Source organism: Erythrolamprus reginae, chromosome Z (assembly GCF_031021105.1).
Source record: "Erythrolamprus reginae isolate rEryReg1 chromosome Z, rEryReg1.hap1, whole genome shotgun sequence".
NCBI lineage: Eukaryota > Metazoa > Chordata > Lepidosauria > Squamata > Dipsadidae > Erythrolamprus > Erythrolamprus reginae.
In genome coordinates this window covers 117,453,374-117,467,968 of record NC_091963.1, presented here as the reverse complement: position 1 = coordinate 117,467,968, position 14,595 = coordinate 117,453,374, and the positions used below count along the sequence as shown (strand labels likewise).

The 14,595-nt window shown below is 36.5% G+C and overlaps 2 protein-coding genes across 6 annotated transcripts in view; one reads left to right on the top strand and one right to left on the bottom strand.

Annotated features, from left to right (window-relative positions):
* Nucleotides 1-11,333, bottom strand: part of DDX42 (DEAD-box helicase 42) — a 30,134-nt gene extending 18,801 nt beyond the window's left edge. The window contains exons 1-10 of one of the 5 annotated variants that reach the window (XM_070729024.1): nucleotides 11,133-11,333; nucleotides 10,911-10,958; nucleotides 10,361-10,437; nucleotides 9,702-9,935; nucleotides 9,194-9,344; nucleotides 8,398-8,459; nucleotides 7,916-7,952; nucleotides 4,446-4,595; nucleotides 3,806-3,910; nucleotides 2,755-2,874 (exon numbers count right to left, since the gene is read on the bottom strand). In XM_070729024.1, coding sequence (XP_070585125.1) covers nucleotides 2,755-2,874; nucleotides 3,806-3,910; nucleotides 4,446-4,595; nucleotides 7,916-7,952; nucleotides 8,398-8,459; nucleotides 9,194-9,344; nucleotides 9,702-9,935; nucleotides 10,361-10,371 — 870 coding nt within the window. In that variant the 5' untranslated portion in view covers nucleotides 10,372-10,437; nucleotides 10,911-10,958; nucleotides 11,133-11,333. Of the gene's footprint in view, nucleotides 1-2,754; nucleotides 2,875-3,805; nucleotides 3,911-4,445; nucleotides 4,596-7,915; nucleotides 7,953-8,397; nucleotides 8,460-9,193; nucleotides 9,345-9,701; nucleotides 9,936-10,360; nucleotides 10,438-10,859; nucleotides 10,959-11,132 lie in introns of those variants that run through there. The other 4 variants (XM_070729023.1, XM_070729026.1, XM_070729025.1 and 1 more) reach the window with 4 other exon arrangements.
* A 1,627-nt stretch (nucleotides 11,334-12,960) lies between these two features.
* CCDC47 (coiled-coil domain containing 47) overlaps nucleotides 12,961-14,595 on the top strand; it is a 35,454-nt gene continuing 33,819 nt past the window's right edge. The window contains exon 1 of the mRNA XM_070729002.1: nucleotides 12,961-13,137. The gene's annotated coding sequence lies outside the window, so the exon portion shown is untranslated. The remainder of the gene's footprint in view (nucleotides 13,138-14,595) is intronic.

The following is a 14,595-nucleotide window of genomic DNA, read 5'->3' as shown; positions in this document are numbered from 1 at the left end:
GATAAGACAATATAACACTTGGGGAAGATACAAAATAGAGGAAATAGAAATGAAATTAAACCTATTTGCAGATGATGCAATATTGACTCAGACCCCGATGGAGATGATTAAAGGTATAAGAAATATTCTACAAAAGTTTAAACAGGAATCAGGATTGACGGTCAATATGGAAAAATCAGAGATTATGTGTTTAAATACAGGTCCGAGAGAACAGATAGAAATCAGGAAAGAATCAGGGTTGAAGTTAGGACTAAAGAAAATTAAATATCTGGGAATTTGGTTATTGAGAAATCCAGTGAAAATTGAGGAGGTGAATTATAGATTAATATGGAGGAAAATATTGAAACAGATAAAGAGCTGGAAAGAGAAAAAGTTAAGGAGAATCTCTAAAATAAGAGCCTTGAAAATGATGATAATTTCCAAAATGATGTATCTGTTTCAGGTACTGCCGAGAGGGGGGGGGGGGGGGCTATCAGCATCCAGGTTTAGAGAGTGGGACAAAAAACTTAATTACTGGGTTGAAGAAGATAAGAGACCAAGAATAAGAAAACAGTGGTTAATAGCGAATGAAAAAGAGGGTGGATGGGGAACTCCTTGTTTTGAGCTATATGGGGAAGCATTTCAAATTGAAAGATTAATGGAATTGCAATTATTCGAGAATAAATGAGTGAAACTGGAAAAACTGATAAACGGGATGAAAAATAGAGAATTAATCTTTATAAAGTGGAATAGGAGCGACTTAAATAAACTAATAGGTCCCATGAAAGGGACTATGGAAATTTGGAGAAAATGGCAGGGGAAAATAGGATTATATAAATCAAAACTGTCATCGATTTATGTAATAAATAAAGATAATGAAATAAATTTAAATGGGGGTATAGGAGAGTTGAAGGCAAGAGGGATAACTAAGAGAACAGTTATATGAGAAGGATGGGAGGCCAAGTAGAAATTGTATGGAATGGTGGCTGGGTAAGGGAAGATGGCTACAAATAAATGCAATATGTAAATATCTGAATGAAAGGGAGAATAAAGAAGCACTATTTAGGGAGGAGATAGAGCTAGAGAAAATAATAAGATAAAAAACTGAGGGTACTAAGGCGCAAGCAAGCAATATATATAAGATGTTAGTGAAGTCAGAGGGGATGTGATCCAAGTATTGACTAAATGGTGGCAAAATGAGATACAAGTAGAGGTGCAAGAGATGGAAAATACAGTAGAGAATATAAGGAAAATCAAGAATACAAGAGTTAGGGAAATGAGAAGGAAAATATTACATCAGTGGTATTACACACCCGTTCAACTTGCACACTTTCAGCAGAATGTTAAAGGTATCTGTTGGCATGGGTGCCAAGATAAAGGAGTGTTTATGCATATGCTCTGGGAATGCCCAGTGGTGCAGAACTTTTGGCAAAAAGTGCAAGAGGATATTAATAGGATATTAAATATAAGATGGACGATTACTAAGGAAATGGCAGTATTAGTAAAAAGTAGTGAGATTGGAGAATACAGAGAAATAAAACAAGCAGCGATAGAAAGCGTTCCGGCGGTAATAGTCTTGGGGTGGAAAGACGCAACAAAATGGACAATGCAAAATTGGTATAGGTATATGGTGGACCACATTCAATTCGAGATTAGGGATGAAAGGATGAATTCGATTAATGAAACTGATTTGCAACAGTTGATGAGGTGATGGGACAAGGTAAGACGATATATGGCAAGTAGGATCCGAGACCAAGCTATAAGAAACAAGTTGGAATCACTCTATAATATGTAAAGAAATATTTCACTCTTGGGTTTAAATGATTTATGCAAGAAATACCCCCAACTGGTGGTGGGGTATGATTGATTGTCTGGTGGTGGGATCACTGAGCACGTTATATGTCATGTATGTGTTTTATATTATAAAAATCAATAAAAATATTAATTAAAAAAGACTATAATTATAACTGATAATTATATCAATAAGGGATAGGTAAAACCACATTTCAGCAATATGGTTACAGGTACCTTATTAATTCATCGGGGAAAATCATATTTAAGCGTAGTATACCTAAGCGTAGTACACTGCCTGAGATGTTTCTGGTACTCAAGGCTGATCTAGAAACCAAAGGACTGAATTCTAATTCTGCCTTAGGCATGAAAGCCAGATGGATGACTGTGGGCCTTTCACTCATCTCAGTGTTACTCCACCTCACAAGGCTATTGTTGTGAGGAAAACAGGAGGAGGAAAGAATATATGTTTGCCGCCTTATAAAAATAAAGGGGAATAAAAGTCTAATCAATCAATAAATCAATCAGAAGAAATTTGATTATTTAGGAAATTATAGTCCTGTATTAAATTCTAAGTTGTACCATGTGTTTAACAAAATAATTTATCTTCTGGTTACATTCTGCAGATTTGTGAGCTCTAAGAGAAATCAGACAGAATAGTTAATTTTTTAAATTGTTCTAAATCAGGGGTCCCCACCGGCGATCCATGAACTGGTACCAGTGTACATCCCATTGGGAATGGGGCCATGCAAGAGGTGAGTGAATGTGTGAAGCTCCTTTGCACAGAACTGCCACTCCTGCCGGTCCAAAGAGTCAGGAAGATTGGAACTGCTGTTCTAAATAATTTCTAATTTTGTAGGAATGTTTATATAAAAAAAACATTCTTTACTTTAAAGAGGCAGACTGGTTTTCAGGCTCTGTGTCTGTTACATTTGGTAACCAAAACTGATAAACCTCTCCCTATTTTCTCAAAATGATACTCACCTGACATTGAATAGGAGTGGGTTGAGTATATTCTGATTTTCTGATTTGGTGCATAAGTTGCTCATCAAAACCAAAATGAGCAAAACTACTTCCTGGCCTTGGAGGAGCAGCACCAGAAACCTGGGAAAAAGAGAAGTTAATTAGACAAGCCAAAGTTTAAGTGCTTATATTATTCATTTAAGAAAATTGTATAATATGCCTGTTGGTGTAGAGCAGAAATGGGCTACTTATTTGCCCAGGTTTTTGGAAGGGATAGGGTGAAACAGTCTGAACAACTTGCTTTCCATATTACTGGAAGAGGCAAGGCTGAATTTTTTACACTTTTTTTTCTGGGACTCTGGGAGAAAAACTGTTCTTTATCCCATCTTAAATTTCCTTAAACACATCTCAAATGAGCTAAAAATTACATTATTAATTTCATCCATTTTGTTTTTGAATTTCAACAGCATCATTTGAGAGTGCTTTAATAATATGTGCGAGAGTGGGCTTGCTTCAGAGGCTTCCTGCTCCTATATGATTCTTGGTCTTGGAGAAAAAAAAGAGGATCAATATTGTATCACTGAATTGTTTCCAAATATTGACGCTATCATCATGACACTGAGGGAGGGATGCCGTGGATCACACGTGATATACAAAATGTTATATAGGAAGAGAATCAGTTATCGTCAAACCCCTATGCCTTTCACTTGATGGGACATAAGAAAAGTAAACAGTGAGAAATCACTACTAATGAACCAGAAACTGGAAGCCCAGGAAACATACAAAGAATAGTGCTACATGAGTTAAAATAGTACTAAACAGGAAAAATGTGACAAATTGTCAAAATCAAAACATTTATCTATCAGTTCCCCAGAGCCCCAATTTTTTCTTTTAAAAAAAATATTATATCCCCCTTTCCTTTCATATTTTTTATCCAAGCTCTTTCCCTTTGAAAAGCATTCTTTGATCTGCTACGATACTGCTGTAAGATCCAGCCTCTATTTAGTACACAATAATATGTATGAACAGGTAAAGAGTCCACCAAAAAAAAGGATTCTTGTTTTCACCTTACCCGGAGGTTTAACTTATGGCGCAACTCCACTATTTGTTGTGGAGTGAGACTGGTGATTTCTTCATGCTCTTCATAGAAATTTTTCTCAAAGGGCGGGTATTCAATCTGTAAGTCAATTACTCCTTATTAGTGAGGAATGCCATCTGAACAGATAAAACTAACCATTGCTAGCTGCTGTGATATTATGATCTTTCAATCACCAGATAATGCTAGCAGGACATTTGAAACATTAAACATCAAATTGACAGTTAAGGTAAGGAAAACAAGAAACAAAATAAAACTCTTTTGTCGAAGTAAAATCCTTTACCTAACTATTTCAGCTATTAATATCTAATCTTGGTCTAATATAAAATAAACTGAATGCATATACCAAGGGTTCCCAATCCCCTGGTCATGGACCAGTACTGGTTCATAGCCTGTAACAACCAGGCTACACAACTGAAGATGTGCGATTGACTGAAACCATACCCACCCACCCCAGAAAAATAGTATTTCATGAAACTGGTCTCTGGTGCCCAAAAAGGTTGGGGGCTGCTGCCTTTAGGGGATGTGTTTTCTTCCTAGTTTTCTTTCTTCAATATTATTGACATAACTTTGCTTAACATTGATATAATTTTACAAAAAGAATAAATTTCATTACCTCTGAATGATCAATAGGTGGCAAAGGATCAATAATTTTTTTAGATGGTGCTATTGGATTGCCATCACTATCATACTCCAAGTTATCTTCCTCCTCTTCTGGAACCACACCAGCAGTGGGGTTTTCAGCCATGTAACGGAAATAAGCTTCCTGCAGTGAAACAGAAAAGTGTAACTGCATACAGATGAGAAGGAAGAAATGCAATTTACTGCTAACCACATTAAGGTTTACTTTAATGTGTGGAAGAGCAGTAAGAGTCTATTTGAATTGCATTTTGAGCACAAAAAATATCTAATGAAACTACAGTGACTGACAAACATGAACAATATTTTTATAATGTACAGAATCCAAAAGAACCTAGTAGATCTCTACAAAAAATTCAGGTAAAACTACAAAGGACATTGTTCCAAATAATTTTAATCTGTAATTTTTAAAGAATATATTTAAGTATCATACTAATTACATTCCAAACTCTTTTCTGGATATCTGATGCATATGAGAAGATTGACTGTGATAATAGATAGTCCTCACTTAACAAAAATAGTTTGAGCTGCAACTATGTCCCTAAGTAATACTGTGCAAAATTACAATGATAATTATGGTAGTCCCTATGCAGTTGAAGCAGTCTCATAACCATTAACTGTGATTTCCTGCTGGCTTCCCTACTGACTTTACTTGGCAAAAATTGGCAGCAAAAGTTGCAAATGGTGATCATGTGACCCTGTGTTTGCAAGCCAATTGCCAAGCACCCCAACTGCAATCACATGACCTGGGGATGTTACACCAGCTGCAATTATGAAGACCCAGGGTAACAAATACATGCATTATGGGACAAAATAAATTTTTCTTTAGAATCTTTTCATAATTTCAATTCTAAAGATAAAATGAAAAGGAATTAAATAAGATCTTCCCTTCTTTCAAAAGAAAATATAAATTTACACTCAGCGGAACCACCTATCCACATTCCTTAAAAAACCTGAATTAAATTTTCCATATGTACATCTAACCAATTTTATTAACTGACTCCTTTAACTACCATATTTTTGGCGTATAAGACACATCTACTTTGGGGGGGGGGAGAAGATATACATTAGTGCACAGATATGGGAAATATTATGAAATGTTACCAGTTTGGAACCAGTTTTAAGTTTCTTTCTTTGCATAGATTGGTATTGTAATCAGAATCAGTGAGTTATTCAGCATGCAATCTGTTAGATGTAAAGCTTTTCCCTTCTTTATTTTCCTTCAGGTGAAATTTTAATTAAGTTAGTGAAATTTCAGCTAATTGTTGATTCTATTTTATAACAAAAGGACATAAAGAAGAAAATAAGGCTCATAACACTCAAAATAGCTCTGCCTCCCAGCAATTTGGGGCAAGGAGATAAATTGCTGGGAGGTTAAAGGGTGGGGGCTGGCAGGTAGATGGGGCTACATTCAGTGTATAAGATGCACCAAAATTTTCACCTTCTATTGGTAGGGGAGTGCATCTTATATACTCTGAAAAATACGGTATTTCTTAACTATTGTTATTCCAGTTTTCTGTCTTTAAAAAACTGGGAAAGATGTATCTAAGTACAGTGTTCCCTCAATTTTCGCGGGGGTTACGTTCCAAGACCTCCCGCAAAAGTCGATTTTCCGCGAAGTAGCGGTGCGGAAGTAAAAACACCATTTTTGGTTATGGACAGCCAAAACTACCCCCACGCACCCTTTTTCAAGGCAGCGCAAGGAGCCGGGCTTGAAATTAGGGCAGGGAGCGACGAAAGTGCGGAGGCCGGCAAAGATTGCTTTGAATGTCGGCTGCCCCCGCCCCCCTCGCTGCTACCGCCCGCCCGATCCACCCCCCTCACCGGCTTTCTTGGGACACAGGTCCTCCTGCAGCAGCGCTGGCGGCTACGGCTTCTCATCCTCCTCATTCGGCCGGTAGCCGCTCTGAGCGCTTTGAGAATGCCCGCCCCTCCCCTCTCACAGTCTCTTAGCTGAGAGCGCTTTCGTCCCAGCTATCAGCGAGGGGGCTGCAGGAGAGGTGGGGCAGGCGTTCTCACAGAGAGGGAGAGAGAGAGGGAGAAAGAGAGAGAGAGCAAGAGGGGGGAGAGTGGAAGGTAGAGAGAGAGAGAGAAGTTATAGAAAAAGGGAGAAAAAAAGAGAAATGAGAAAATGATTGAAGCAGAGAATGACAGGAAAGAAAGAGAAAGAGAGAGAGAAGTGACTCTTGGTGATGACATATGACATCATCGGGTGGGAAAAACCGTGGTATAGAAAAAAAACTGCGGAGTATTTTTTAATTAATATTTTTTTAAAAACCGTGGTATAGCCGTTTCGCGAAGTTTGAACCCGCGAAAAGCGAGGGATCACTGTATTCTCTGCATAGTGTAAGTACCTTGCCAGATTCACTGTCATAAATGAACCAAATAAGAAAAGATGGGAAGAGATGAGGACACAACTCTATTTATAAATTAAATTTTTGTTTTTAAAAGATTTATTTCTATATTCTAAACACGTATAAGCTATTATCAACTCAGTGATATACAGGCAGTTATTACATATCCTTGACATACAATCAGTCATTTAATGACTAAAGTTACAACAGATATCCAAAAAGCTACTTTTGAACTGTCTTCAAGGTTACCATTGCTGCCCCCAAAATAATGTTGCATTTCGGGAGCAATAAACAATTGCAGTATTGTGTAGTTATGTGACCATGGTTTGCAACATTTTTAAATGCTGTATTTGCCTGACCATGTGGTTAATGACCAGAGTAACTTGCTTTACAACCATTGTAAAAATAACTGTGAAGCAAGTCTGGTCGTGTGGTCTTTCAACTAAAAAAGATTTGTGATTGAGTTTGCGCTTTGGTAATGGGTATTGGTAACTATATAAATGGAATGGTCTTCTTTTGTCACTCAAACATGCTAGAATTATGTTTTCTAAAGGGCTCTGCTAAAGAATTTTTTCCTAATTTATACTCGCTGCCATAACTTACTTTTAAAATATCCATAATGAATTGAGTAAGCTCCTGACTGAAAAGACTCCTGTAGACAGATTAACAAGTGGACTCTAGGGGAATGGATAATTACACTATACCTGCCATTGTAACATGGTGATGATTTTCCACTCATTACAGAAGCAACAATATAAAGGAACCACTGTACAAATGTAGAAAGTGGATACTTTGGATATAAAAGACATACTAATTTGTTACCACTACACATGAAGCTCTTCTGTAATATACTAAGAAGTTGTAGTACTGTCTAAACATATTGGATGTTCTAGTATGAAAATGAAAAACTATCACAGACGTTTCTATTAAAATTGTGTTACATGATCTCTCTAATGGTGTCTACTTACACATTCTCAGCTGTGATTTATATGGTCAAAAGCATCCTCTTATACTAAGACAGATTTAACACTAATTTGTTCAAGGGATCCGATTTCATTTTTACAGAGATAGAAAGATTTTGAAGAAAACTCACTTGATCATCTTCCTCTTCAATATCATCGCGTATACCCCTGGAAAAATAAGCAGAGAAACAAAACTTCCCTGCAAATGTTCCACATACCCAGCTCCATATATTCAGCCTGATAGTACCAAAATGACTCAAAATAGATACATTCAGCTGCAATCAAAACACATTTCTTATAACAACTCCACCCCACCTCCAACCCAGAACTTGCCAAATTCTGAAGAGTTGACTAGAATTTCCAATATATGAAATATGAGAAACGCTAACAGAATTTTAAACCTGATAAGGACTAAAAAGTCAAGTTCTGCTTGTCATAAATCAGAATTAATCATATACTAGCCCCATACAATTTAACCCTTAAAATCCAACTCATAGCCTTTAGAGAACTATCTTGGCATGAAAATAAAATATCTAGCTAGAAGTAATGATAACATGCTTAAGCACTGTTGATAAACTTTTATTTCAGTAGGAATATAATATAGTAAACTTACTTTGAATTCTTTCTTTCCTTATCTTTATCTTCTAATCTTTTCATGTCTCTAGCAGCTTGATCCTAATCAATCACAAAACATGATTTTAAAAAGTAGCATATTTAATATCAACTCCCAACAAAATCCCTATTACTTAGAAGTTCATGGATCTATAAGCAAGTAAATACAAATAGTCCTTATCTTAAGTCAACTCATTTGTCAACTGTTCAAATTTACCATGGTGCTGAATACATGAACTTAGATGTCACACTTAAAAATTGCACTGCTTACCAATGGCAATCCCGGTTCCAACTGCCACTATAACCAGAGGACTACCTGTACGTTATTTGATAAACCAAGTGCAGATTTTTTTCATTGAACTTGAAAAGCTTATTTCAATGGTAGCAAAAACTGAAGTGCCTTCTTTCAAATCTGATGTGACTGACAAGGTTTAACAAAAATAAGCATCAGATTTAAACAAATGCTCATGAAAGCATGGTTTTTCCTGAGATAGCAACCCAAAATATTTTTATAGCTAAAAAGATAAACAATTACTTTATTCTCTTATTTGCTTTTTCTTTCATTTATGTAATATAAGATGGGTAATCTGTCGGAAAGTACATTCAGAATAAATTTAAAAGTGCTCAAATGAGTAAGATTAATATTTTTATTTCTTGCTTTTGAAGATCAGACTTAAAGTATAAGTTGCTTTTCTAAATAACAAATTTTTATGTCAGGCAATCTTTGTAAAATTTATTTATTATTATTTATTTATTGGATTTGTATACTGCCCCTCTCCAGGGAAATAGTAACTTACTTCTACTTCAGCCATGAATGCCTCCAATGGATCATCCTCACTATCTGAGTCAGTTGTTTTGGAATGGAATTGCTGACGAGTAGGAGAGTTTTCAGCAGGAATGTATGGCAAGTCAACATTATTGGAATCTTCCTCCTCATCTTCAAAGTATCTAATCATTAAAGAAAGAGGAAAAAGGAATTCCAAAATAAATTGAGTTATCAAAAAGCCAGCAGCATAAAACAGAAACTGTATCTTAAAATAAATTATATGACTACGAATTAAGTAATTGCCATATTCTAACTATTTATTTACATAAGCTGGGTACAGTTCAAGCTGCATTCAAGACTTATGTGCCATAGTGCAGCTTAAAAACAAATTAATTAGATCATACTGATTTTACTGGCTCTAATTTAAAAAATCTATACATGCAGCATTGGTGCTTTTTTGAGATACTGCTAGGTAACACAATCATCAAACTTTGGGAATTTTGCCTCCTATAAATATATGTGGAAAAATAAGACCTTACGCATTCTCTTCATCAAAATTTGCTCGTTTAGATCCAATCTTGTAAAAGGATGGCAGCTGAGGTGGTGCTGTCTTCCCAAACCCAGAAGAACCAGGGGCTCCAAAAGCACTATGAGATTGTTGTGGCAGCTTGGGTTCCTCTTTCTTCCCAGCAGATATTGAAAAGCCACCAAAACCAAAGCCTCTCTTAGTGCCAGGTCCACCCTTGTTCCAATTCATGGTGTTGGTAATATAGCTAATGAAAGATAAAATCAAATTTAAAACCACATATCCATTTAAAAGATAAAAAGTTTACATAATAAAAGTTAAAAAAAAAGACAGGCAAATAAGTTATTACTTTTAACAATTACCACCATACTTTAGGAAAGTGTCAAAACTAGTCCCATTATATTTATTAGAGGACATCACCTTAAGAATTCAAAATAGGCAAGTTAAAACTTAATTTAATAGAAGTATTTAGAAACAAGGATTCTACTTTTGTTAAGGATTTACATAGTTGCTTTTTACTGGTTATTGTAATTAAAATCAGACACTGCAGCAACAACCCTTTTGTGAGAGATGGGGAAGAGATGTTATATTAAAGAAGTTAGATCATTTTTTTCTTGAGACATTCCCTTTTAATTGGTTCTCTATATGGTAAAGGAAAATAATTTTGCCAACCTTTTATTCATTCAGGTGAATGAGGAGCTGGATTCATTGCAGCCTAGACTATGTGCTTCTTTCCATACACTGACAAACTGCAACAGAGTAGTGACTATTCTAAACATTTTTCTACCATGATTTTTGTAAAAAAAATCAGTGGTCCCTCCTCTGCTCATCTTCTAAATATCTAATCATTGTAAAAAAGAGAGAAAAAAGCATTTCCTCCTACTCTCCATTCCAACCCAAGATTTCTCACTCAACTTTAAACAATTGGTATTTATCACATAATAAATTATGCCCTGCTTATTAAAAAGTACAGAAAAATTAGCACATTACTTTATTTATTAATAAACAAACAGATATAACATCATAGACTAAGCAACTCACTGGGCTATTTAACACGAGACTAAGAATCACCCCCATCACTTGTTTTTAGGAATAAGTGTTTTAAGAAGTTAGCTAAAGTAAGAGTTGATCATTTATTTTAATAAGCCAACATTCATATAATTTGCATTACCTTCTCAAATCTATTCTCTTCCGAACTGATCTTATATGCTCTCTTACTCACCTCGAGGCAGGCCAGAGGTCTGGCCAGAGATACAAAAAGGAGGTTTACCTGATAGAAGAAAAAGTGAAAACGATGAGCTTCAAATGTTTACGTGCCCCGACTAGGCCTCAACCCCGCCCCCTCCTTTTCCTCTTTAACCAACGGCCAAAGCCCGGGCGGTCTAGACTCTCCTTAGGCCTTCTGCTCTGCCTCTTTCCTCCGCTTCCGTTCCGCTCAACCTACCGTTTATTATTCGGGTATTTGGGGAACTGCCCTCTCTCCTTTTCTTTTGCTCGACTGCTGTAATTACAAATGAGGAGGTAGACGTTGCCTGCTGAAATGACCGTGACGTACAGACGTCACGCAAGATCGACACTCTGCTCTTGAAGGGCCCTTTCACATAAACCTCCTTCCCAAACTGTGGGCCTTAACTCAGCCCTGCGCGCCTTGATGACGTCTGATACCAGTCATAAACTACGAAGGAGGGGAACATAGAGCTAAAAAACTTAGAGTAGTATAGCACATGGCTTTATTTCTCCAGATCTATGTAATACTGTACTATTTTGCCTCTCTCCTCCCCGCCCCTCCACTTGAATTCTATATACTGTACTGTACTGTGGATTCTTCTTCTTCTTTTTTTTGAACCGAGATAATTTCTTCAAGAAATATTAAAGGGCGGTGTGGGGAAAATGTGTTATGCATTATAACTGAACCCGATTATACCAACCCAAGATGCATTGTATATTAACCCAATTTTACCAACCCAAGATGCATTATAAAAGAAGTGGAGAAAACATAAGGCTACTGTTTCTTACATTCTTAGGCATTTGCAATTCCAAACAACATGTTTCAACAACAAAAATAGCTAAATAAATTAAAGATTAAATACTAAAATAAATTGTTTGCCTTTTGTGAATGATACATTTCTTTTTTGAGTGAACACACTGCTTTCCAAACTCATCCTACTAGAAAGAAAAATATTGGAGCTGGAGTTAACAAGAAATCCCATCTTTGAAAGTAACTTCTGCCTAATTTTAAAGGTTCTAGCTTTGTGTGTTTCACACTAAAGTTCTGAAGTCCCTTTTATTATCATGATAACATAAAATCTTTACATGGTATATATTTGCAGGCTGGCAATACCCACTCAATCTTTGATGAATTACGGTATACCTGGCTACTTTTTAAATGGGCAACCATTAGAAAATTTCTCATCAAAAACTTCTTTTGAAGATAATGGCAAACAACTTCTAACTTGTCCTCTGTATTACCTCATAGTCTAAGTGGTTCCCATGTGTAAGAAAAGTCACTTGCTTTGGAGATATCTTACATCAAACATGCACTTATACTATGGTATTAAACAATTTTAACAGAAATTTTCAGCTCTTAAGTGTATGAAGAACTGCACATACTGTTAATAAACCTTACAACTATTTTGAATACTGGAATGTTTCAGGTCAGAAAGTAGAAATTCAGTGATAGCACAATCCAATTGGGCATTTCTAATTGCATGCAGGGTATACTGTACTATAAATAAAACAGAAATAATTTACTTTCACCCTGTTTTAGCCATTGTTTAGGGGAAGTGCTAATAGAATGAGCACTGATTGCCATAGTTTGAACCTCAAATTATAATGCAATCTAACCGAGATCATTTTCCTCAAATAATGGTATTTACTCTCAGATATAAACATCTATTAGATTGCAGCCTAAATAATTGTCCTTCACTTGACATGAGCATACTTTTCCAGAACAAGGGAAAACTTCAGTCCTTCCTTTCTAATAATAAATCATGAAAACCTCAAGACTTGGAGGCAGCCAGGTATCCTTTTAAGCAGGTGTAGGCAAAATTGGCTCTTCTATGACATGTGAACTTCAACTCCCAGAATTCCTGAGCTAACATGATTGGCGCAGGAATTCTGGGAGTTGAAGTCCACAAGTCATAGAAGAGCCAACTTTGCCTACCCATGCTTTTAAGGAACGTCCGCTTCACTCTCTTCCAATGTGCCCCCGCCCCTCTTTCGGCCACTTCCTTTTTCGGCTTCTTTCAACTTCAAGGCGCATGCGCCAACTTACGCAAGTGACGTAAATTACGAGGAAGAACGGCAGAGCGAGCGAGCGAGCGAGCGAGCGAGCGAGCGAGCGAGAGAGAGAGAGAGAGAGAAAGAAAGCCACCGTGTTGGAATTGTTCAACCTAGCGGAGGAGCGAGTTGGTCTTGGGAACGTTGAGAGACTAAAACCCTGATCTGAGGTATCGAGCAAGAGGGCTTGAGGACTAAGATACGGGTAGGGGAAGGGAAGGGAGGGAGCTCTATCTTGTAAGGCTAAATAGTAAAATAAATGATAACGTTGTTCCTTAGTCAGCAAAGGCGTGGACGTGGCCCATACTGGGAGAGGAAAAACAGCCCCCAAATTGGCTGTACACGAGGGTTGCGTTCTCACAGGTGTGTGCCTGGGTCTGGCGTCGGCACCGAAGCTAGATTTTCCCCATCTCGTTTCCCTCCAGATGACCTGAAATGCACTCTTAGCCGTCTCGGCCACCTTGAATAGGTGAAGATGATTTATTCTGGTTGAAACAGGCTCAGTTGGAAATCTGGCTTGGATATTTATTAAATCATTTGCACGGGTGGATTTTTTTTAGATACCCCCCTTTTTTTTGTCTAGGCCTGTCCTGCGAACGCCTTTCTTGCGAAACTGAAATAATAAAAATTGAAACTATTAGGAAACTGGTTAGGAAATCCAACTAATTAATTAATAAATAAATAAATACATAGTAGGAAATTGTGTGTCTAAAGCAGAGGTCTTCAAACTTGGCAACTTTAAGACCTGTGGAGTTCAATTCTGGGAATTGAAGTCCACAGGTCTTAAAGTTGGCAAGTTTGGGGACCCCTGGTCTAAAGCTTTAAAAATGGCTAGCAGATTACTTACTGGCCGGTGTGTTTCAAATTCAGCAAAAACATGTGACATATATATATATATATGTGTATATATATATATATATATATATATATATATATATATATATAAACAGTATATACCGCATATAAATATATATATATATATATATATATATATATATATATATATATATATATATATACACACACACACACACACACACACACACATACATACAGGTTTTTAGATACCCTTTTTGGGGGGTTTCTAGATCAATCCTGGAAAAGCCATTCGCACACTGAAATAATAAAAATTTAAACTGTTAGGTTAAGTAGGACAGTTGTGTGTCTAACTAAAGCTTTTTAAAAAGGCTAGCAGATTCCTTCTCCTGATGTGCAATAGTAATTACAATCTGCTCTACAAATGCAGGGTTTTTTTTGTAGCCCTCAGTGATAATAATGCTAGAAACACCAAGATGTCAGATCCATCATGCATTTAGAAATTTAATGCTGCCTTCTTGAAACATTAACATTGGTAATTTTGGGGTGGGTCAAACTACACCTACCATAAATCCATTAACTATATTGAGGTTAGGCAGGTTAGGCAGCTTGATGCCTTCTCCAGCAGCTACAGACTTCAATCCCCAGTGTCCTTTGTTAACTTGGGCAGTGGTAAAGAATTGTGGGAGTTGTATTTCAGTATCTAGAAAGTAATCTATCATTAAGCCTTTAATCACAGAAAGAATTATGGAAATTGCAAGCAATATGCTATGAAGATCGAATTATTTAAATAATACATTATCTATTCAAGT